General features: G+C 36.3%; 2 protein-coding genes across 2 annotated transcripts; one reads left to right on the forward strand and one right to left on the reverse strand.

The window, feature by feature from the left end:
* Nucleotides 1-5463: 5463 nt before the first annotated feature.
* Tgt (tRNA-guanine transglycosylase) lies at nt 5464-7140 on the forward strand. The gene is made up of 2 exons (XM_073965219.1): nt 5464-6217; nt 6278-7140. The coding sequence occupies exons 1-2, from the start codon at nt 5632-5634 to the stop codon at nt 6931-6933; spliced, it is 1242 nt and encodes a 413-aa protein (XP_073821320.1). The 5' UTR covers nt 5464-5631; the 3' UTR covers nt 6934-7140.
* Nucleotides 7032-10842, reverse strand: Gnf1 (germ line transcription factor 1). Its single transcript, XM_073965213.1, has 9 exons — nt 10695-10842; nt 9974-10640; nt 9793-9905; nt 9088-9722; nt 8896-9029; nt 8260-8837; nt 8050-8201; nt 7313-7991; nt 7032-7252 (listed from the first exon to the last, which is right to left on the reverse strand). The coding sequence occupies exons 1-9, from the start codon at nt 10701-10703 to the stop codon at nt 7145-7147; spliced, it is 3075 nt and encodes a 1024-aa protein (XP_073821314.1). The 5' UTR covers nt 10704-10842; the 3' UTR covers nt 7032-7144.
* Between the last annotated feature and the right edge of the window lie 13899 nt (nt 10843-24741).

Here is a 24741-nt window from a genome sequence, read left to right on the forward strand (position 1 = left end):
GGAAAATAATGCTTCAGTGTTACCATGGAAGCCAAAACAATTAGAGAATTATGCCAAGTTTACACTTGCGCTCCAAAATCCACTGGATTTCACGAAATCCTGAAATACACCCCGATGTTTACATTTATTTTTTGTTGATTTCAAACATATCACAATGATCAAGGTAGATGCATATGCGCAGCTTATCGCACACGAAATTTCAAAACAAGTTGTTGTAAATTGAATTAATCACCAAAAATATACGACAATATAGAACTTTACAACTTTATTTGGAAACTTATCGTAAAATTATCTATATATCGTATTAATTGTGTATAGTACTAACAAATGAAAAAATAAAAAAATGATTTTATTGTTGAGACATCGTTATAATAAATTTTGATAGGTAAAAGTTGTGCTCAGAACCTGCACAATATTAGTACTTGCAGTAGTTTTCCCGTTTAGTGCTAAAAAATGCGTTCCCGTACTCCGAAATCTAGCAAGACTTGCACTTATCTTTAAACAAAAATAGCGCCGAATAACACCCTCTTCTCCTGTTTTCGCCATACAATTTTGGCCTAGTAGAAACTAGCAGCAAGCATGTTCATTGGCATCTAATATGATAGCTGATACGTTGATTTTGACGTTTATGATGGAGTTTTTGCAATTTCCGTCATTTTTTCGTTCCCGTATTTTTTAAGAAATTTGTATTGGGAAGCAATTTTTGACAATTCGCTCTTTTTCTAACATTACCATTAAAAAAGAACGGGAACACAAGTAAAAAAAAGCATTGTAACAAAGTAATTTAATATTTTTTTCACATTGTTTACAAATTTTGACACTAAAATTTTTTGTTGCAGCAATTGACCATCTACCTTGTTTATTGTGATACGTGAAAAGTGTTGCAACTTTTGGTACTTTTTTAGGCAAAAGCAGGGTTGTATATCATGTGTACTGTGATTTCGATGTTGATTTCGCTGAAATCACGAAAGGAGATGATTTCATTTTTGTATGGGAAATCATGAAAAATTTTGCTTGATTCCGCGCGAAATCACGAAACGCCTTCGAAATCACGAAACGACGCCAAATGTAAACTAAGCATTACTCTGGAATGGCTCTAAACAGTTGAAGTCGGATGTCTATTATAAAATCAGTATAGACTGGCAGTATCTTGCATATGTATTTCTAATCGATTTTTGTACTTTTATGTCATATGTTGGTTTGTTTTGGAGAATTGCCGTATCCCTTACCCTGCTTTTACAAAAGACAGGACAGTTGACTTCATGTATTGATTGTCAAAAACCCAAAACTTGCCTCTGTGACGTAGGCGCCCAGACAACTGCAAAAACAGTTGTAACATTTTGAATGAAAATCATCGATTTCTTTTTGTTTTCCGTTCATATATTTGGTTTTTGTTCATGTTCTTTTGTTTTCAACACATTTCAATTATCATCTCACGTATTTTAACAAAAAATGTCAAAAATTTGTTAACACTGCTGTCTGTGAAAACGGATGGACAGCGGGAAGACAGCCGACAAATGTATGTATGTGTTAGTAAAGCAGAGTTGTATTTGAAGACAAACTGTCTGGTGTAAACGCCTAGTTAATTCAATTTGAGTTAAATAAACAAATCTTAAGCCCTGGTTATGGATTTAGTTGGTCTGATTTACTGTTTATATATGGTCTGTTCCAGTACTGCACATTTCTACACATTTTTACTATTTTTTTCGATAACATAAAGGAAAAATCGGTTATCGGAGTAAAAATGTGTAGAAATGTGTAGTACGGGAACAGACCAATAATGTTGTACCTTTTTAGTTGATCTGGCAACCCTCCTGATTTAATCATTCTGAAGGTAATATTTATTTTAGTTGATGCCAATCCATCCTAGTGAACTAAAGAAACTCATAAAACGTCTTAAGGCCTGCGTACATAAGTTGCCTCGCCTGGTTGCCTTGCTTTCCTGCTTCATTTCTGACATAATAAAAATAAAAGAATAAAGAAGGCCGAGCAAATTTCGAACTGGGTTGCCCTTTTCTTTTTTATTCTTTTATCAGAAGCAAGCAAGATAAGCAGGCGAGGCAGCTTATGTACTCAGGGCTTTAGTTTTCAGATATTCCCGGTTTAAGACCTATAGAACCCTGTTTACATGTAATATGACCTGGTACTCCCTTGGCCCATATGGTAACCCCCATAGTACGGATATTCGATGTCTAATATTGTTGATATTTCTTAGTAGTTAATCCCTGTTAAAAATAAAATCCATAAAATGTCATGATTTTCCAGTATTTACCGAAAATATGGGGTATTTTGGAACCTCTATTACATTTCGAAAACATTTATTTGACAACTTGCATTACATTTAGTTATTGGTTTTCGTTATTTTTATTGGACTACGTGGGTTAATTTTTTCTTTATACTTCTTACCTTGTCTTATATAAGTCGTCCAACTAAATTTTGCAAAAAACCCGACATTTTTATCATATTTATCAGCCATTTTTCATAAATTAATACAGAAAAAATTTAGTTTTCTTGGTTCGAAAACAATTACTTGACAAACTGTATGTGAACGGAAAACAAAAAGAAATCGACGATTTCCATTCATAATTTTACAACTGTTTTTGCAGTTGGCTGGACGCCTACGTCACACAGGCAAGTTTTGGGTTTTTGACAATCAATACATGTACTCAACTGTCTTGTCATGTGTAAACGCAGGGTAAATCTAGTGAACTAGTTCAGTACGATGTGTCATGGGTCTCAATTCTAGCTCTGTTCCAGAACTAAAAACTTTTTACAATTTTTACCACTTTTACACATTTTGCGTTCCCGTACACAAAATTTATATGAAAACCGTTTACGACTTTTACAACTTTTACGACTTTTACCACTTTATAAAGTACGGGAACAGGCCATCTGTTTCCATGGTACAATAAAGTAGAGGTAGGCCAGGTATGAAAATCGCTGAAAAATACAACCCTGTAGCCATGGCTTAAAACGTCAAATGACATGAAACAATTGGCTTGTTCCTTTACTTTTGAAAATGGTAAAACCGGCAAAAGTAGCAAAAGTTGTAAAATGCTCCAATATGAATTGTATTGTGTCTGTAGTAAAGGAACGCTTTCCGAGTAAAAAGTGGTAAAACTTGAAGATTCTTGAACGTAAAGGAACAGAGCTAATAATAATGGTAGATGTATCTGCATAGTTAGTCGGTTTTACAAAAGCATGAAATTTAGAACTTTACTGTTTATGTTAAAAGTACCAATTAGAGTAAAAAATAAAATTCACTTCAGCTATGCTCCAGAACATTATTGCTAGAAAACTGTTCCAAAAATAGCAAAAGTTGTACCCAAAACTTATGACATTGAAAACAAAAATGTCATTCTCTCATTTTCTAATTGAGAAGTTTAGCTGATTTAATATAGTGATTTGCAGATACGGCGCCATTTCAGCTAGAATTTTTCAATATTAGCTAGAATTTTTCAATATTTGTAATTTTTCCGTTCTCGTACTTTTAGAACAAATATCAATATTTGACAAATCGTTCTTGCGCAAATAGTACTACATATTAAAAAATCAATAATTTAATTTAGCCACGCGAATAAAATTTGCTGTCCTTGCTTTCAATTTTAAGATATAAGATAGGATATAGTGTTAAAGCAGTTTTTGTTATAACAATTCACCAATGCATCTACCTTTACATAATAGGCCATAAAAGAAAAAAAGCAATCTGGAGACGTAGTTTTTTAACATTTTTGCTGGTGTGGACACACAGAGTAAATGGCGTAAGGAAAATCTCCAATATTACACATATTAGCGAATATATAACGATGGAAAATTTCATGTCATATGACATTTACATATAGTGTAAACAACCCCTTACTTTTTTGTAAATTTAGTTTTCAAAATGTTATAGGGTAGTAGGGTCTACTGATGAAATTTGAAACTTCGAAATTTGTTACCATAAAATACTGCTTTTCATCCTAAACGTTTAATACAAATTATCTACGAGAGTTCTGAAGGGTTTAATTTACATTTTGATTCAAATTTGTTCTATTTTTCATCCTAAACGTTTAATACAAATTATCTACGAGAGTTCTGAAGGGTTTAATTTACATTTTGATTCAAATTTGTTCTATTTTAGAGGATTTTCAAAATGTATTATACTACGTTTACATTTACGAAATCCACTCGATTTCAACTGTTAATTCCATTGCTCAAACGTCAAATGAAATCCAATCGATTTCGGATGAGTTTTCATTTGACATATACACAAAGGAATTGACAGATGAAATCGAGTGGATTTCGTAAATGTAAACATAGTCTTAATGTTTTCCTAAAAAAAAAAAAAAATTGGACCGACTCTATTATTCAACGAAATTTGAAACTACAATTCAAAGAAAAACATAGATTTCAAGTGTCAAATTTCATAAACGGAGGCGAAAAAAATTTGAGGCAAATTTCCTTTCTGTAAATTCAGGTAGATACAGTAATTTGTTTTTGTTTGTAACCATGGTACAATAATGTATAAGGTAGGCCACAGCTAACAGCTGATTACATTTTTTTTTTCAATTTTTATGCATCGGTGAATTGTTAATTTTTTATTTATTCATTCATACATTGCTCAAACGTCAAATGAAATCCAATCGATTTCAGATGAGTTTTCATTTGACGTATACACAAAGGTATTGACAGATGAAATCGAGTGGATTTCGTAAATGTAAACATAGTAGAAGTGGATCTAGAGACGCATAATTTCATGCAATTTTTTAATGAAATCACTCTAGTGTGGACCGGGACTAAAGCCACACGTTGAAACTTTCATATGAAACTCTTGAAGGCCTAGGTTACACTATGTTTACATTTACGAAATCCACTCGATTTCAACTGTCAATTTCATTGCTCAAACGTCAAACGAAATCCACTCGATTTCAGATGAGTTTTCATTTGACGTATACGCAAAGGAGTTGACAGTTGAAATCGAGTGGATTTCGTAAATGTAAACATAGTCTTACCCTGCGTTTACAAATGCCAGTATTGGCAAGACAAATATATATATAAATTTTTAAATACGTATAGAGAAAAGTATGAATGTATTACCAATACTGTCTGTGTGTAAACGCCTAGTAAATAAGCTGCCTCGCCTGCTTGATTCTGATAAAAGAATAAAAGAAAATAGGGCAACCCCGTTCAAAATTTGCTCGGCCTTCTTTTTTCTTTTATTTTTAATATGTCAGAAATGAAGCAGGAAAGCAAGGCAATCAAGCGAGGCAGCTTAAGTACCCAGGCCGTGACAGCTTTTGGGAGAGAGCGGAGGTGAAGGAGCTCCTTAATTTCTGCTATCTCCCAAAAGCTGTGAAATTTTCGTATGAAAGTTTCAACGTGTGGCTCTAGAGTTGTTTGTTCTACCATGTCGCGCTATCATCAGCTGGACTGGGCTGATGCGCCCATATGTATGATTGTGGGCTGATACAACTACCTTGATTATTGTACCCATAACATGTGTTGTTTGACAGTTTCAAGTTGCTGATCGCAATCGCCCGAATCCCTCCTTGCTTCTAGTGGCGTTTGCAAAAATTCAACTGCCACAACTTCCTAAATTTATTAAACTTAAAACAAAAAAACAATTCCAGTTATTGCTATTATCAATTTAATATGGCGAATAAAGTTCCTCCTCTAACGTACAAAGTCATTGCAGAATGTTCGTCTTCGAAGGCGAGAGCAGGATTAATGGTTTTAAGGCACAGTGAAGTCAACACTCCTGTTTTCATGCCGGTTGGAACACAGGGTACGATGAAGAGTATTCTTCCCGACCAACTAATTGATCTGAATTGTCAAATTATGTTGTCCAATACATATCACTTGGGTTTGAGGCCAGGTATTGACGTGCTTAAGAAGGCTGGCGGGCTGCATAAATTTATGAGTTGGCCCAGAGCAATTTTAACAGATTCTGGTGGTTTTCAAATGGTGTCTCTTCTACAACTTGCCGAAATCACAGAGGAAGGTGTTAATTTCCGTTCGCCATTTGATAACAGCGAATGTATGTTGACGCCTGAACATTCCATTGAGATACAAAATGCTATTGGGGCTGATATCATGATGCAGTTGGATGATGTAGTGAAGACAACAACAACTGGCCCTAGAGTGAAGGAGGCAATGCATCGTACTATAAGATGGGTGGATAGATGTATTAAAGCTCATGCCAGAGATGATGACCAAAGCTTATTTCCCATAGTACAAGGTAGGGTAGAATAACATGATTGATGTGAATTAATGTTTTAATCCTAATGTTCTCCTTTAGGTGGTTTGGATCCAGAACTACGCAAGAAATGCGTAAATGGTTTAATGGAAAGAAAAGTAAGAGGTTATGCTGTTGGTGGTTTGAGTGGCGGAGAAAGCAAAGACGAGTTCTGGCGTACCGTTCACACATGTACTGACCTCCTGCCCAAGGATAAACCGCGCTATTTAATGGGTGTTGGTTTTGCAGCAGATTTAGTTGTGTGTGTCGCTCTTGGTATTGACATGTTTGATTGCGTATTTCCAACAAGAACTGCACGATTTGGATGTGCCTTGGTCATGGAAGGTCAACTGAATCTAAAGAACAAAAAGTATGCTCTGGATATGAGACCAATTGATGAAGATTGTGAGTGTAGTACTTGCAAACTCTACACTAGATCATATCTACATCATATTGCGACCATGGAAAGTGTGTCGTGTAGTCTTTTAAGTGTACACAATGTGGCGTTCCAGTTACGTTTAATGCGCGCAATGCGCAAAGCCATTGAGCAAGACCAATTTCCTGGGTTCGTTAAAGATTTTATGAGCAAACATTTTGTTAATGAGCCAGTACCGAAATGGATACGGGAAGCTTTGGCCGCAGTTAATATACAGTTGCCTGATGACAACGAAGTGGAGAATGATGAAAAGAAACCCAAGCGTGTTTCGGAGTCCCAATAGCTATAAAGAAACGATTATTTTATACTGGCAGTAAGTCTTATCTTAACCAACCCATCTTATGTCACATACTGTGACATTGATAAAGAAAAAATAAAAACTTTATTCTTTAGACAGATATTCTTAAACGTTTTAATGTACATAAATGTATTTCAATCAAAAATAATCACAAAATGCAACAAAAATTTAAACATGCAGTTGTAAAATAAATAGCCTATTTCTTTGATTTTGCCGGGGCCTTTGGCTTTGCACTAGCCGTCTTTTTGGATGTTGAAGCCTTTGATGTAGATGCTTTTGTAGAGGCTGCAGTTTTCTTCTTTGCCTATAATCGTTAAATGGATTTAATAATTACCATTAAATATGGTATTGAAGGAGTACTCACCTTTATTAAGCCGTCATTTTCCAAGTTATCATCATTTTCGTCCTCAGATTCGACAGGGGCTACCGTACCTTCTTCGCCCTCTTCCATGCCGCCTCCCAAAGCATCAAAATCATCTGAGGCTTCGGCCCTCTTTTTCTTAACACCCGCTGTTGCCGAGTACGAATATGCCAAGACCTCTTTGTTGTAAGCTCTTGTGAGGGCAGCCTTTACCTTGCCATCTACAGCATCCATTGGACTTTTTTTACCCGGCCAGGTGGATAATTCAATTAAACTTTCAATATCTTCTCGAAGCAAGTGATATTCTTTCAACGTTTCCAAGGATTCTTCTACACCGTCTACACCTTTGTCTATCAAAGGTTTAACTATCTTGTTTAATAAAAATGGTGCATAATCTAAGCGAATTGAAAGACGAGAGCCTGAGGTTTTAATACGTGTATGGTCGTGGATTTCCTGTGCCAAACGATTGCGTTTGGTAGAACGAGAATTTTTTCCCAGCCAGCCGGGAAAGTTGATTTGTCCCGTAAAGTGACCACTCATGTATTCTCCAGGCATAACTGAGCTGAAAATGGCTTGTGTTGGTAACAAGGCCCAGGCAGAGTTCGATCTGATTCTTTTATCCACCAGGTCACCCAAACTCAGGGAATCTGCTGTATTGGCCATCTTTTGTATGACCTCTGATCTGGAAAAACATTGCGATGCTTAATTATTTATCCACTATGAAAGCACAATATACTTACTTTGGTCCTGCTGGACTAACTATTAAATAATTCTGTTGAACAAACAGTGGGGCCAAACTGTAATCATGGAAGAATAGATCACATTTATCGTAAAATGACATTGTCTTATGTTCATCTGCCGAAAATACTTTACGAACAACATCCCAGGGACCCTAGAACGATTAATACGATCAAAAGTCATTATACAACAATTATGATTATCCACTCTACCATTTTCAAATCCTTTTGAGCAATTTTATCCTCTTCTTTGGAAGACTTTTTATCCGATGATAAATTCAGTTCCTTGCCCGCACTAAGTAATGATATGTGATTAATAGATTGACGAATATCGTTATTGGTGGCCGATATAATCTCATCCAATTTTGTCGAGTCCAACTTGATATTCTCCTTGGCACAAATACTTAAAATACGACCTTTGATTTGTTTCAATTGTGGTCGATTGAAACGTAGATCATAACAATAGTTAACAAGTGATCGCATCTTTTGATGATTGCGATCATTACACATACAAATAATGGGAACAGAGGACTCCTTTATAAGTCCAATTAGTTCTTGAATACCACCGCGATCCTCATTACCAGCCATACCATCTACTTCATCCATAATGAGAACATGTTTTTTTGTAACAGCCTGTGCATTACCATGAAAATAACCATAAAGGGATTTATTCGATAGCAATTCAGAGACTTCTTCCTTCAACAGACGCTTGCTTCGAGTGTCCGATGCATTAAATTCCACAGTATCAAAACCGAGCTCCTTACATACCAAAGTTGCTGTGGTGGTCTTACCTAAAAGATATTATTGTGATTGAGTTTTCGAATTGTTACAGTAAATAATTATGAATACCTATCCCAGGAGGCCCAGATAGCAAAGCCGCCTTGTAGAAGCTACCGTCATCGTTTTTGGCCCATGGATTAGGTTTTTGCAATTTCTTTTTGCCATCATGATTAACATACCATTTAGAAAGCCAATTTGTGAGCCTATAAAGAAATTGGCTTATTGGATTTATATATCATTTATGTAAACTCTCAATCTCACTTTGCCACATTACTGGCCGGACCTTGCTGACCAATAATATCTTTAACAGATGTTGGTTTATATTTATCAACCCATGCCATCATATCTTCGGTAACAGGTGGTGGCCTGGGAAATTCTTCCTTAATTTGCTTTTTCTCCTGCGTCCCATCTTGCAGTTCTCTTTTGATTTTTGTTACATTGTTGTTTAATTCTTCAATTTTGGGTTTCTTCTCCGGCGGTGATTCTGATTTTTCCTTCTTAATTTTAATTTCTTCCATCTTGTGTTTCTTTTCTGTAGTCGTTTCTTGCTTTTCCTTCTTAATTTTATTATCATCTTTATCTTTCTTTTGCTTAGGACTGGTGGTAGGCTTTTCAGTATCCTCATTGCTACCATTTTCAACTTTAATACCGGATTTTTCTCTTATCAAATTGAGGAAATCATCTTCACTAATGATTTTTACATTAAACTCTTCAGCTTGGGCAAGCTTTTTGGGACCAGAATCTTCTCCAGCTATGAGGTAATTTAAACGTTTACCCACTGTGGTCATTACTTTGCCACCATACTCTTTTATAATTGAACATGCTTCATCACGTTCAAGAGATTCCAACACGCCAGTTACAAGGAATGTCAAACCGGCCAAGCAATTTGGTTTACCCTGCGAATTAATGGATATAGTTAGTAGAATGACATATTGTGGAATTTTATATAATTTTTAAAATACCAACCTTAGGAACTTCTTTGCATCCAGGGTTAAGGACAGAAGAACGGTTTTTATATTTTTGATATAATATTGCTGTTAAACGCTTGCGTTCATGGCGTTCTTCATCGGTTAATATGCCTGAAAAATCCAGCACATAAGAATAATATAGTGGAATATATATGTAAGCAATTTCGAACTTATCTTACTTGAGTCTAAATCAACCTTGGATTTCCTTGATGATTTTGGTTTTTCATCATCATCTTCTCCCGAGGAATGTTTTTTACTTATTGGTGTTTTCTCCTCCCTCTTCTTGGTCTCTGTGGGTGTTCGTTCTTTTTCTTTTATCTTTTCATTTGTAGGAGTGCGTTTTTCCTCTTTAGATTTATCTTTCTTCGATACTTCCTCGTGTTTTTGCTTTTCTGATGATATAGTATCCTTTGTGGTTTCCAATACACTTTCTTCCAAATCGATTTCCATTAAACTTTGATCGATGTCATCATCTTCCAGTTCTTGTAAAGCCTTATCCTTGGGTTTTTGTGGTTTCTTGGCCTCAATTCGTTTTGTCTCTCCACCAAACAATGACATTGGGTCTACTGGCTTCACAACAGCATCCTTTTTTGGCGACTTGGTCTTTAATTTGTCCAATTTTAATTTTTTTGGAGAGGTGGGCGATGTGCTGGAACCATTGCTTTCTATCTTAGATTTTTTACTATGCTTTGTTTTTGAAACATGTGGAGATGGTGGTACTTCATCCTCGTCACTGGATATTACACGAGCTTTCCTCTTTTTTGGCTCTTTCTCTTTTGTATCGGCTGCTTCCTTTGATTTACTTGCATTGTTGGAAGACGATTTTTGAAAGAATGATGCAATTGTCTGTAAAAAGATATTTTCAATATTTATTTCCTACCAGGAATTTACACAACTTACCGGTTGCATTATAAATTATTTTCAATTTGCGTATTTTTGTTAGACAGATCGATGCAGTAGCAAAAAATTGTTTTATAGAAATCACAGGGTGATACAAGACACATGAAATTTACACTAAATACCTTTTTTCCAACTGTGCCAATGGAAAAACAAAATTAATTTTAACAAAGTTATTAAAATGAAAAAGTCTATAAATATTACTGTATGTATAACGCAAATTGTTTTCGGTTTTGATAAACTTATTTATCTTTTCTTGTGTGGTGCTCGCGAAAAGTAGCAAATAAAATGTTCGACAGCTTTCTTAAACAAAGCAGTTTTTGGCGCGTTATGATGTACACACTCTCGAACATGAATTACAATTTTTCCAGACAATCAAGGTAGATGAATGGTGCAAGAAAGAAGGTGATACAATGACCTTGTTCCCGTACTTTTTAATAGTAAAACTCGTAAAAGAGAAAATTTGTCGTCAAACAAAAGTTTTTTCAAAAAATTCGGGAACGCAAAAGTGGAAAAAGCGTCAAAAAAGCTGGAACAAGTGTCAAAGTCGGCGTACCAGCCAATCAGACGCCGGCATCAAAAGTTTTTAAGCTGAGTACGCATTTGGTCTGTTCCTTTACTTCTGAAAATGGTAAAACCGGCAAAAGTAGTAAAAGTTGTAAACTGCTCCCATATGAATTGTATTGTGTCTGAAGTAAAGGAACGCTTTTCGAGAAAAAAGTGGTAAAACTTGAAGATTCTTGAACGTAAAGGAACAGAGCTATTGTCAGTTTTGAATGACGATGTTTCGCAAATATCAATTGCTTCAGTTTTGTTGGGTTTCAAGGAGCGGCCATATTTATTTATATAACACCTTTAATTTAGACATCGGAAGGCTTTGTGCAAATTTTTTCCATCAGCAAAATACACAAATGGTTTCTTTTTTTCTTTGACCATTTGCTTTTTTCATTGTTATCCCATTCACTGTTTCGTCAAGTTTCTTTTGTTATGACCGCTTGTATCGATATTTTCAATAGCAAATCCCGATATGTATAAAAGCACACTAATTCTTAATTTTTGTTTGATATTTACACTGCAAATTTTGTCCTTTTTTTTGGACTATAAAGCGAGTCTCCTCTACTTCGGAGGAAAGTTGGCGATCCTGGGATTCAGGCAGCCAGGGTGTATTCAGAATGAATCCAAAACAGCACACCGGTTCATTAAACCAGCAATATCTCGACGGCTGCTATGTATACAGCAAATTAAACATATAAATGCATCGAAAATACAAATAGTATAATTGTTATGGCGTTCCGCCATATACGAATAAAACAAAAACTTTATAAAACTCACGAAACCCTGGTTGAGAGATAGCTCCAAGTGCGTTAAGTGTATTTCGGGCTAAAACGATAATGCCCAAGTTAACTCCTGGGTAAAACAGCAGATCTTAATAAAGGTCGACGAGTTGTGTACCACTATAGATGAAGGGACACAATCCAATATCTTTCCAATCCAGCATTTAAACGTAACTGTTGAGAAAAAAGAAAGGAATAGGGCCAAAAATGGGGAAAAGGATCGGAGAGATTTAATTAGTAACGTTCTTTACAGTATAATAGGCATGCTTATATCTAATATCACAGATGAAGTATCACAATAAAATTCGAAGTGGAGATCACAAATGTATTTTTGCCTCGTTAATGAATCCGAGGAGGAGTGTGTATAAATTAAAATCCTTGGTTTTGAGGAGAGTGGTGTGTTCATGGTATTGGGTAAAAATTTGTGGATAGTTTAACCGATGATTTGTAAACTTAGGACATTGGAAAATGCTATGGTGTGCGCTTTCCGGTATCGCACATATTTCACACAATTCAGACACAATTGCTCCAATTCGGTGTAGGAAGACCTTATCATAAGTCTGTCCTACCAAAAGTCTATTCATCAGCTTGGTATCTTTTGGGCACAGGTTGGCTTTCAAAAACCATGGCTTCTCAAAAACGTTATTAGTACATTGAAAGAAGTGGCGTCCTTTAGATTCTGAAATGGAAGTAAATTCATCATTCCAACTACATTTAATGCGATTTTCAATAATAGCCAACGCTTCTTTAGGTGTGAGACTGGCATCAACTGGGGCCCCAACCTCAGCTGCCTGTTTAGCCAGCCAATCAACTTCCTCATTGATTTTAATGCCTTTGTGGCCAGGGGTCCATACCACATGACACCTTTCAAACTTCGAGTTTTCTATAATCCTGTGGCATTCCGCCACTAGATAGTTGTCGGAATTCTCAGCGCCCAAAGCCTTACAGGCCGCAAGGCTGTCTGTGAACACGACACATTTATCATAGCCGTCCTCCGTCGCAATTTCTAGCGCTTTTCGAATTGCGAAAAGCTCGCCGAACATAGACGAGGATTTGAAATTTAGCTTAAAGAGGAAACGATGACTTTTTAAAACGTTGTAAATGCCGCATCCTGTAGTCGAGACATTTACCGACGCATCCGTCGCAAAAATACCAAAATTGTTATGCTTGTAATAATTGACTTCATAATTGTATAATTGTTATGCTTGTAATAATTGACTTCATAATTGTATATAGTTGAAAATACTTCATTGGGGGTTTTCTGTTTCGTTGAGGGCAATAGGTTGACTCTGATACACAAACTAGACTGTCGGATGTAGGGTAAGACCTTTATACTCTGTATGATGTCTGCAAACTCATGATATACAACACTATAGCTCGACTTTACTAGGGGGTTGTCTGAAATTATATCACAAAGATAGTCATTGTTCATGATACAATGATACAAGGTAACCTCACGCTAACAACTCACAGAGTTGTATTCGCTTTGCCGTCCTTTCGTTGACAAAACGATTTTGACACACCTTGTACGTATGTGTATGTAAACAAACATACACATATGTGTCAGTTACATTTTAATTTGAAAATTAAGTCAATTTCAAAATAATTGTGTAAATATCTTATATTCTCATATGGGTTTTCGCAAAATTCAAATGTTCCCAGTGTTCAAGGGATTGTTGCGACAAATGTGCAGTGGAAATGTCGCTAATGTATGCAGTGTGGTGTATCTCGGATGGGATTTTTTGTACCTGCAAATATCATTTGTTGGGCATATGCTTAAGTACATGTATCTAACAACGGCTATATGTGTAACTATCGCTGAGTCCTCTCGGTGTAGAATTAAAATATTCACTAATGTGTACATGTAATTTCAGGCACTCCGTCCTAACGCTTGGTCTTCAATTAATTTTGACTTTGTTTGCAATATTGACAACGTTGTTGTTCCTGACGGTTGGCGTTGATGTTGTTCCTGCCGTCACTAATGGATCATGTTGGGTCGTTACCAAAATTTAGAATAGTGAATCACTGTAATACGTCAAATTCCACACATCATAATTCAAAATAAGATTGACCGTCGTTATAAAATACCTTTTTAAATTTAATCTGTCTTTCAATATTCATCCTCATTTCTTCTAAAATAGATCACCATGAAATACATTTTAATTGCTTTTCAGTATTATAGATTCGCAGGCATATAGAACTGCTAAGAGCCCTCTTATAGAAGAGCTAAAGATCGTCGCATAGAAAAACTTCTAACAAAAAATCAGAAGACTCTATTGCAGAGGATAACGACTTCGAAGGAGATAAATCAGAAACGTCAGTTGCTTTGTATTCGGCGTTCTTAAATCGAATTCGCCACTGCAATTTCATAAAATTACACTAGTATGGGACTCGATTTAAGAATCACTAGTTTCATACACGAATACAAAGCAACTGACGTCTCGGAAGTGATCCGATGTGTTCCAATAATGTGATCTTTTTAATTTTTTTAAACTTCTTCAGGAACATGAACCTGATTTTTAGTACCACAATAAAAATAGGCCTATAATAGTTTGGACATTTTAGAGGTTTTATTTTTGTAAATGGAAATCGTACCCGGATGTTGTTTTACTATATAGTACATGCCGTAAAGAGATACGGCTGCATAACTTGGTTTTATATATTTTTTATATATTTTATTCATACATACATTTTGCAGATATAAAATAGTACTTTAAAAACACGCCACACATTCAACTTATAATCTTTTGAAAAGTTTAATTCTACTTGGTGCAGCACCGGTTTTGTTCTTGCTAGCTTCTAGTGCCTTCGGTAGCATTTTATCTCGGGCGGCAGCAGCTTTGGTAGCAACAAAGCCAATTCAACGTTGTTCTTCTTTGCGACAGCCTTGGCAAAGCTGAGGAGAACATTAGCATAAGGATGTAACTTGATGGATGGTTTGACGTTGGACAATGGATTAAGACGATGAAAGACTTTCTTTTGTGTGTTACGGATACCGAGGAAACTTTCCAGGTACCGAAGAAAACCTTCATCATTGTAGTATACGACAAGGGGCTCAGAATGTAGCACGGCGACGTTCGCTGGTCCAGATCTTCATGGACCAGTGGAAGTCAAGAGCTTGCTTGGTCTTTGTACTTCGTCAGAATTGACCAAAGAGAATGCAGAGAGTCCATCAATGTTGGTTCGCAATGGCCTCGAGGTACCAACGGCAGAAAGTCTTTGTAGAAACGAATATGCGATCACCACGGCACATGTTATCAAAATCATCCGGACCAGAACGATGAGTACCGCCCCACGGACACAGGGAATACGCGAAACAGCTCGACCAGTATAACATGATTCGGCAGAGGTTTGGTGACCTGTAATAAGGAGCACATATGTATGTATATAATATACGAATATAAACCCATTTATCATCGCTCCAAGCCAATTACTTACCAGCGTGTTTGCTGCATTATGTGGACGCGCATCAATTGGTTGTTGCATATATTAGATGCTGGCTTTTGGTCGCGGGACAATCTATTGGTGGATTCGTTGACGATATCAGGGCGAATTATTTTTCGGAAATATGGAAACCAGTTGTTTTTCATTGGTTAAACTCTGCAATAACACTAAAGCAATACAAAAACATTCAATGTAGATCTTTTTTCGTTGACGATATCAGGGCGAATTATTTTCCGGAAATATGGAAACCAGTTGTTTTCCATTGGTTAAACTCTGCAATAACACTAAAGCAATAAAAAACATTCAATCTAGATATTTTTTCGTTATATTTCACAAAATACTCCCTTCCCTCCCTTCTGGGATGTTTGTAGAATAATTATTATTATTACTTCTGGAAACAGAAAATCAATATTTCTATCTGCTTTTACCGAATTTTCACATAATTTTGGTATATTCACATTCACCGCGGTGTCCGTTTGTTTTGTGCACACTGCTTTTCTTGACGATTTTTGTTATATGTATATTTTTCTGCTCCATAAAATTATGTACACAAATATTTCAAAAGAAGGTAAACACGATATGTTGTTATTGTTGTCATTGGCATACAATAACAAAAACAACATCTATGTTGTTTCGATGCATGGTTGTATTTGACAGCTCAAGGACGGTTTTTTCAAATGAGATTACCTTCTTATTCTGCCATGGTCATTGTTGAGTTTGATCTTTATAATTTCTTTCGCTGTAAGGAGCTTCGCTCTATATTTGGGAGGAAGTTCACCAGCAAGCACATATATGGCATGATTGGGAGACGATCTGGGAACTCCCAGGGATCTTCTCAGCATTTCATTCTGGAGACGCTCAATAGATTTGTTGACATACTCAGGTGAGTTAGCCGTCGTAGTTCTCCCATAGTCCACCTTTGATCTTACAATTGACTTATACACATTCATTGCAACTCTCGGATGAAGGCCACCTTTTATAGCCGTCAAACATTTAAGGAGATTGGTCCTATTTTTTACCGTCTCGTTTATATGGGAGTAGTGATCTCTAATGTCATGTTCACACGAGCGTTTCAATTACGTTGTTCGCCTGTCGAACGACGTACACGAATTAACCCGTTTCCACGACACCATTCGTAATTAACAGAAACATAAACAAAATTTCCTTCATTTTTGTTTTCTTGTTTTCATGAAAATTTGAACCGAAAACACATAAAATATACATTAAATGAATAGGAAAAGCAATAGACTTTCCTTCAAATGTATCTTCTATATTTAACTACACACATTTCTTTCATTTTTTCCATAAATTCTGAATAATTTTGTATTTTCAATATATTTTTATATGTTTCTATTTTCAAAATTAAAGAGAGAGCGACATGTCAAAACAATGTTTGTTTATACAGACTTTCAGTTATTTGTTTCCTTCTTGTTTCTGATTTTTACGCGATTTTGAACTAATGGACAAGAAATGTGTGTGAATTAAGAAGGAAACACAACCATCTTACTTATGCATCTATATCAAATGTTTAGTTTATAAATTTCCATTCATCCTTTTCCTTTTTTCTAAAAATTTTTGTGTTTTCAACAAATTTTTTAATTTTGAATTTAGACATGTCATAATTAATTTTTTCGATAAATTCTCTCATTTGTTAGGGATGGGACATACCTATTCGTCGTTCAGAGAGTATTTCTAATCGAACAACGTAGAAAAATCGTCGTTCGTTCATAGAATTTTGTGTGGGGAAATAAGTAATTTATTCGTAGTTATGGGTCGAACAACGAATAGATAACGAACGACGTACCGTGGAAACGGGCTATAACAGTTAAGGAATTGGACACAATCCTGCCCAAGAACTTCATTTTCTTGACTTGTTGTATTTCCTGGCCATTAACACTAGAGTTGGGTAATCTAGTTCCTAGTTCCTTGTACTAGTTCCAAAACGTATGAGCAACATCATGAAATATAACGTGTGATAGTAAGTATACGCAGTTTGTTCAAAGAAAAAATGTGGGCCATTGGAACTGCGAAGTGAACTAGATAGTTCCATATAGTTCCTTTGGCACAACTCTAATTAACACTAAGCACAATTTGCTTAATGCTGTTTTTAGCGAAATAAATAGTGTTGGACTTTCCAGGATTGAAAGCCAGATTCAATGTACCACATTTTCTTTGAAACGCTATGGCTTTCCTTTGTAGGTTCTCCAATGCCGCATCAAAATCTCTATCAAACGTCATAATCAAGAAGTCGTCAGCATATTGAAAGACTAATGTTCTGCTATCTTCCAACTCATGTAATTTGGCAGTATAAATGTTGAAGAGGATAGGCGACAAACAACTTCCCTGAGGGATGCCATTTGTCACCACTATCTCACTGTCTCCAAGTTTCAAAACCCGTTTTGAAAGAAAATTTATCATCCAATTAGCCATCTGTACATTGACTCCATATTCGTGAAGCAATTTCGCCAGTATATCAATCTTTACACAGTTATACGCATTATTGATGTCCAGAGATAGAACCAAAACCTTATAATTGTTCGCCTTCAGAAGGGCTACTCTGTGTAAAAATTCATTTAGACACGTGGAAGTAGATAGACCCTTTCTGTAAGCAAAGGATCTGCTAGGCAAGATGTTATTTTCTTCTAGAAACTTATTTAGCATATCCTTCAACATTAAGTTGATACACTTCACAAACACTGAGATGAGCGAGATTGGTCTGTAATTCGAGATCACATTCAGGTCTTTGTTGGGCTTGGGTATGGGGACTATTTTGATTATCCTCCAACTGTCCTTAATATCATTATCCAAAAATGCATTGTACATAGCTGTGAGAAGAGCCCTTTTCGACATTCCCGGCAGAGCTTTAATCATCTCATAGGTTATTCTGTCCTGGCCACCAGCCGAACCCTTCCTTTTGCTGGCCAAGATACGTTCAAAGTGCTCATAGTCAAAGATAATTGGGTCACACGAAAAATCATCCACCTCGAACACCATGTCCTGTTGGTCTGAGTCCTCAGGAACTTGTTCTTTCAAAAATTGCAAGTAATCGCTATCATTCTCACTGTTCCACATTCTTAATTCGACCATATTTCTGTTGCGCACATTGTTTACAAACCTCCAGGCTTCTCGAGTGTTGGAGTTCGCATTTATGTCTTCAATTTTAGACAAGAAACTGTCCCTTTTAGCTTTTTCCACCAGTTTCTTCCACTCCTCTACCTCCTGTGTTGCCAACATAAGATTTTGATAATTAGGGTACTTTCTGGCCTTCTTAACTGCAGCCAGCTGCTTCCTATATGCCATTTCTAAAGTGTTATTCCACCAGTATTTGGGAGATCTGTTACCTCTTAACCTACTGGTGGCAGCCTTCACTTCATCAGCCATAGAATTCTCAATTGTAGACCAAACTGGCTCCAGCTCCAAATTATTCAGGGATTTCAGAAGTTTTGATTTATGTAGAAAGCTGCTACAACGAGTTTTACGAACTTCAATCTCAAACGTTATTGGTTTGTGGTTACTGCCGCCGAAGTGTCCTTCCAGAACGTCCCAATTACGAACGTTCCCGCTACTTACAAATGTGAGGTCAGGAACAGATCCCTGGGAGTCCCGATTCCTTTTGAACGTCGCTTTGCCTGTATTCATGCACCTCAGACCTGCCTCAGTGATTAACAGCTCCAATTCTTTACCTTTCCTGGAGGTCATATGGTCACCCCATCTTTCATTGCGAGAGTTGAAGTCACCACACATAACAACATGATCAAACCTTTCTAAGAAGAAAATCAATCTTGACATTTCATCCTTGAAAGCATTAAATGTAACAGATGGTGGGAAATATGTTGAAACAAAAACATGATTACGTTGCAGATTTAAGGTTTTGACTATAATAATATCATGCTCAGAATCATATGGTATTCTTGTAAATTTTATCCTTTTACTTAATCCTATGGCTACCCCTCCATAGACATCTGGTCTAAATTTTTGTAGCAGGTTAAAATTTATAATCTTATTATTGCATTTCTTGTTTTCCGCATAAATTTCTGACAGTATTACAACATCGTAGTTGTATTTGTTTAAAAAGAACTCAATGAAATTCTTATTATGTTTTAGAGATTGTATGTTATATTGAAATATTTTGATTGTATCCATCATTATTGTTTGTTGAGTTTTGACTAGCTTCGCACTCCATTGTGACTACACATTTTTGAATTCTGTTCTTGAAGTGATTCATCGCTTCCTCAGCGACTTTATTATCCTCCTTTTTAAAATAGTCGGTCATAAACTTTAATAACTCCTTCGTTACCCTTTCAAGTTCCGATATTCTTTCGCTCTCCTTCATGTGCACCGGAGACGACGGAGTAACTTCAGGGAACATTCGATCTTGCATCTGTACACCAGCCTTGTGTACATATGTTGTTTTGGCTTCTTAGCCACAGATCTATACGTATAAGGAGTCAATATCACATTCACATCCTCATCAGCTCTCTCCTCCTGGATCTTTTTTGCACTCGAATTCTTTTTGTCAACTAATGGAAGGGAGGGGAAGTTAGTCTCATCCCATAACACATCATATCTATTTTGATTGTTATAAATATCTTGTACTTCCTTCTTAGATAACTTCTTTCTTGTCATTATCTTATTCGTTTCAATTTCTTTGGCCCACACTGGACACTTATCTTTCATCTCACATGTATGACCACTTCCATTGCATAATATGCATACTTTAACATCACAGTCTTTAGCACAATCAGTCTTCCCACATTTTAGACACCTAGGATTCGACCTGCATCCCAGTTTGGTGTGTCCAAGACGACCACAGTTGAAGCACTGCCTCACCGCAGGATAATAGGTTTTCACCACTAAAACCGTATGATTGAAAAGTACCCAAGCCGGGTGATCATTGCCATAAAACCCAATCTTTATTGTTTCTGTCTCCCGGAAGCCCGTCTCCACACTAGGATCCTTCCTCATGAATCTTGTAACTGATGCTACCTTTCTATCAGCCACTATACCACTTAAAAGCTCTTCTACAGAGTAACAGGTTGGAACATCCCTAATCACCCCGAAAGTTTGTACATAATTTTTGGGTATAAAAGCCCTCATTTTCTTCTCTTTCAACGCTTAAATTTTGTCCTTGAATGACGCTTTTTGGTTCACACCATGGTACAATTAGAAAGGTAGATGCCTCAGCCCAGCTGATCGAATCTAAAACGTCAAAAAATTAGGAATTCGCCATGAAAAATCAAAACAAAAAACCCATGGTACAATAAGAAAGGTAGATGCATCGGCGAATTGCTACAACAAAGCAACTTTTTTTGTAATGTAAACTGTCAAAATTTTCGCCAAATGGTCTCTTGTTGTCTCTTTTTATCGCTTGTGTTTGTCTATAAAGTGTAGACATACTATCTCTTACTTACCGAATCATATGGTTTTTTGTTTTGATTTTTCATGGCGAATTCCTAGTTTTTTGACTTTTTAGATTCGATCAGCTGGGCTGAGGCATCTACCTTTCTAATTGTACCATGAAAAAACCATATGATTCGGTAAGTAAGAGATAGTATGTCTACACTTTATAGACAAACACAAGCGATAAAAAGAGACAACAAGAGACCATTTGGCGAAAATTTTGACAGTTTACATTACAAAAAAAGTTGCTTTGTTGTAGCAATTCGCCGATGCATCTACCTTTCTTATTGTACCATGGTTCACACTATCAAAATCACAAACAACCAACAGCTGACTGTTCAACAACCACAAAATATTTTGTGGTTGCATGATGAATGACAAAAAGAACGACCCCACTAGCAAGCGACAACAAAGCTGTCATTCAAAACTAACAAAGTGTACTCAGCTTTAAAGAGCGCGTCATTCAGCGCCATTTTTGTTTAAAGAGAAGTGAACATTTTACAGCTTTTTGTGTACGTGAACGGGTTTTCGGGTAAAATTTGAAAAAGTCGTAAAAAAATTAAAAACTTTTTAGTTCTGGAACAGAGCTAATAATTGGTCTGTTCCTTTACTTTTGAAAGTAGTAAAACCGGCAAAAATAGTATATGTTGTAAACTGCACTCATATGAATTGTATGGTGTCTGAAGTAAAGGAACGCTTTTCGAGTAAAAAGTGGTAAAACTTGAAGATTCTTGCAGGTAAAGGAACAGAGCTAATACCAACTAATATCTTCATTTGCTGTCAGGGCGAAACCTATAACTCTGCGTGTTGCGTGTGCGTTTGAAAAAACAAAATACATGTATTTCAAATTGAAATACATGTATTTTGTTTTTGTATTTTTGAACGCACACGCAACACGCAGAGTTATAGGTTTCGACCTTTAACCACAATTTTAACAAAAAAAAAAAAAAAAATAACAAATAATTCGCTCTATTAAAAATATACAGTTAGGGACAAAAGTTAATATATACCCCATAAATCCCTGGTTTTATTTCATGTTCACACTAGCGTTTCAATTACGTTCTTCGCCTGTCGAACGACGTACACGAATTAACCCGTTTCCACTACACCATTCGTAATTAACAGAAACATAAACAAAATTTCCTTAATTTTTGTTTCCTTGTTTTCACGAAAATTTGAACCGAAAACACATACATTAAATGAATATGAAAATCAATAGACTTTCCTTCAAATGTATCTTCTTTATTTATCTACACACATATCATTAATTTTTTCCATAAATTCTGAATAATTTTGTATTTTCAATATATTTTTCTATTTTCAAAATGAATGAGAGAGAGACATGTCAAAACTATGTTTGTGTATACAGACTTTCAGTTATTTGTTTCCCCAGCATATTTTCGATGCCAAGGATGCTATTCAAGAATGGGTGCAAGTGAAATGGAATGTCATTTTTTCAGCACCTTCACTCATTCTTTTTACAAGAGCGTGACCCCCAAAAGATGCAATTCATTTTCAGATCCTAAGCATGTCATCTTTACTAACTCGATGGAATGGCATCTTCAACAATTCTTTGGAATGGCATCTATACCAATCCTTTGGCATGTCATCTTAACCAATTCCCAAGAATAGCATTTTCACTAATCTTTGGCATGTCATTTTCACCAACCCTTTTGCATGTAATTTTCACGTCTTGTTTGGAAAATGGAAAATGCTGTATTGAAAAATGATTTTAATTTTTTTATTTTATTAATTCAAAGGAATTAATGAAATAACTATAATTTATTTATCATCATAAAGTTTACATCTATATTTGCAGTTTGTTCTCGTTGTTGTAACAGTAGTTAATATGTTTGTATTCTCATTTTTCTGCTTAATCTGACTCTTGGTCTATCAGTCGTAAGAATGTGGCTATTTCGCTATTTATATGGTTTGTAACCACAAAGCTGCAAACTTAAGTTTCTTAGCAGGATTGGTAGGGCAATTGAAAAGGAGCAGTGTGTCGTGGGGGCCTGTGCTGTATGCTGGGCAGATGTTTTCCACGGTGTCATCAGTACTTGCCCTATAGGAATTTTGACGGCTGCACCATCCCGAGCGTATTGACCCAAATTTACTCTGGTTTGTCCTGACAGCTGGCGCTTCTCAGCTGCGATAGATGGTGGATGTTCTCCAAGGACCGCATTCACACGATAACTGTTTACTGCATCTGCGACTGCATTCGTGTGAATGCTACTTAAACCTGGTTGAAAGGCTTGTTGATCGAGGTTCTCTCTTGTAACGTTAGACTTCTCTTATAGTTATTTATGAAGACCCCCTGGCTGGCTGGGCCTGTGGTCTGAATTCTGCTATCATCGACCATGACATTCAACTGTATTGTTCCCAACTCGGGCGGCCGAGTAGTGAACAGAGAGGCCGTAGATTTATTGGCTGGTATTTGCATATTCCTCGCGTGGAAAAAAATTGGTAAGATCAGACAAAAAGGACCTCAGTCTTTCACAAATGTCGTCAGGGAAGGCACCTGACGCCAAGATAGTACAATCATTCGCATACGTTACGTTCTCAATGCCGTCTGCAGCGTTTGGAATTCAGAAGAGGTTTTCTTCACTCTACGGGTCTTGGACTTCTTGATCCTAAATTCTACGTACTACTGTCATCCACACTTAAAATTTATTATCCAACGTTTCAAACTTGGACAGTGCGTAGTCTGCTCGATGACATCAAACAACGAGGGTGCTTGACAATATCAAAGGGCTTTGCTAAATCAAGTGTCACTATCACTGTTCTATCGCACAGCTTGCTCTGAGTGAGTCTTCGGCTAATATGGAGATGGCCTTCAGCGCAGTTGTTGTGCTGTTTATGGATCCTATGCTATTGATCGGCAACTGGAAAGTTATTTCTGATGGTGGAAGAACTAAAGCCTCAAGGGTCCTTGCTACGGGCGACAAAATCGGCCTGTAAGATTCACCTTTGCTGGCATCCTTTTCGGGCTTCAGTAGCTGACCTATTTTCCAGACTTCGGGAACGATGTGTTTGACAAGCGACAGGTTGTAAATTTAAGTGAGAAACTTGACTTCCGGCTGTCCCAGCTGTGGCAGTCTAAACACCGCCGCTGCACCGCAACAGAGTTTACTTCGTCCACTCTCAGCCACTGATTTTGTTTCATCTTACAAAAGCTTTTCTATTATCTTCTCATCACCAGTTCAGATTTCGACATGGACTCCAACAGCATTCTTTAAGAATATCTAGTTCGTGAACCTGCATTTAACTTGTAATTTCATAACAAAATTTTTGGAAATGTATACTCTTTTGTTTTGATGTCGCTACATGTAGGGATGTACAAATCGACTTGTTTTTTTTTGTAGTGATCTGTAAAAATGATTCAAATGCTGATGAAAAGATCGGATCTTTCACGACTTCATTTGAACCAATGCAAAAGATCCAGTGAAATCATGGCATCTCATGGAACCACTTCCATAAAATTTTGCTGGGTTCCTTTTTGTTTCTGATTATTTACGCGATTTTGAACTAATGAACAAGAAATGTGTGCGGAATTAAGATGGAAAAACAATCATCCTCCTTCTGCATCTATATAAAATGTTTAGTTAATTAATTTTCATTCATCTTTTTCCTTTTTTCTAAAAATGTGTTTTCAACAAATTTTTCAATTTTGAATTTAGACATGTCATAATTATTTTTTTCGATAAATTCTCTCATTGGTTAGGGATGGGACATACTTATTCGTCGTTTAGAGGGTATTTCTAATCGAACAACGTAGAAAAATTGTCGTTCGTTCATAGAATTTTGTGTGGGGAAATAATTAATTTATTCGTAGTTATGGGTCGAACAACGAATAGAGAACGAACGACGTACCG

This window comes from Musca autumnalis, unplaced genomic scaffold, assembly GCF_047663935.1.
Source record: "Musca autumnalis isolate F117 unplaced genomic scaffold, ASM4766393v1 scaffold_1, whole genome shotgun sequence".
Lineage (NCBI taxonomy): Eukaryota > Metazoa > Arthropoda > Insecta > Diptera > Muscidae > Musca > Musca autumnalis.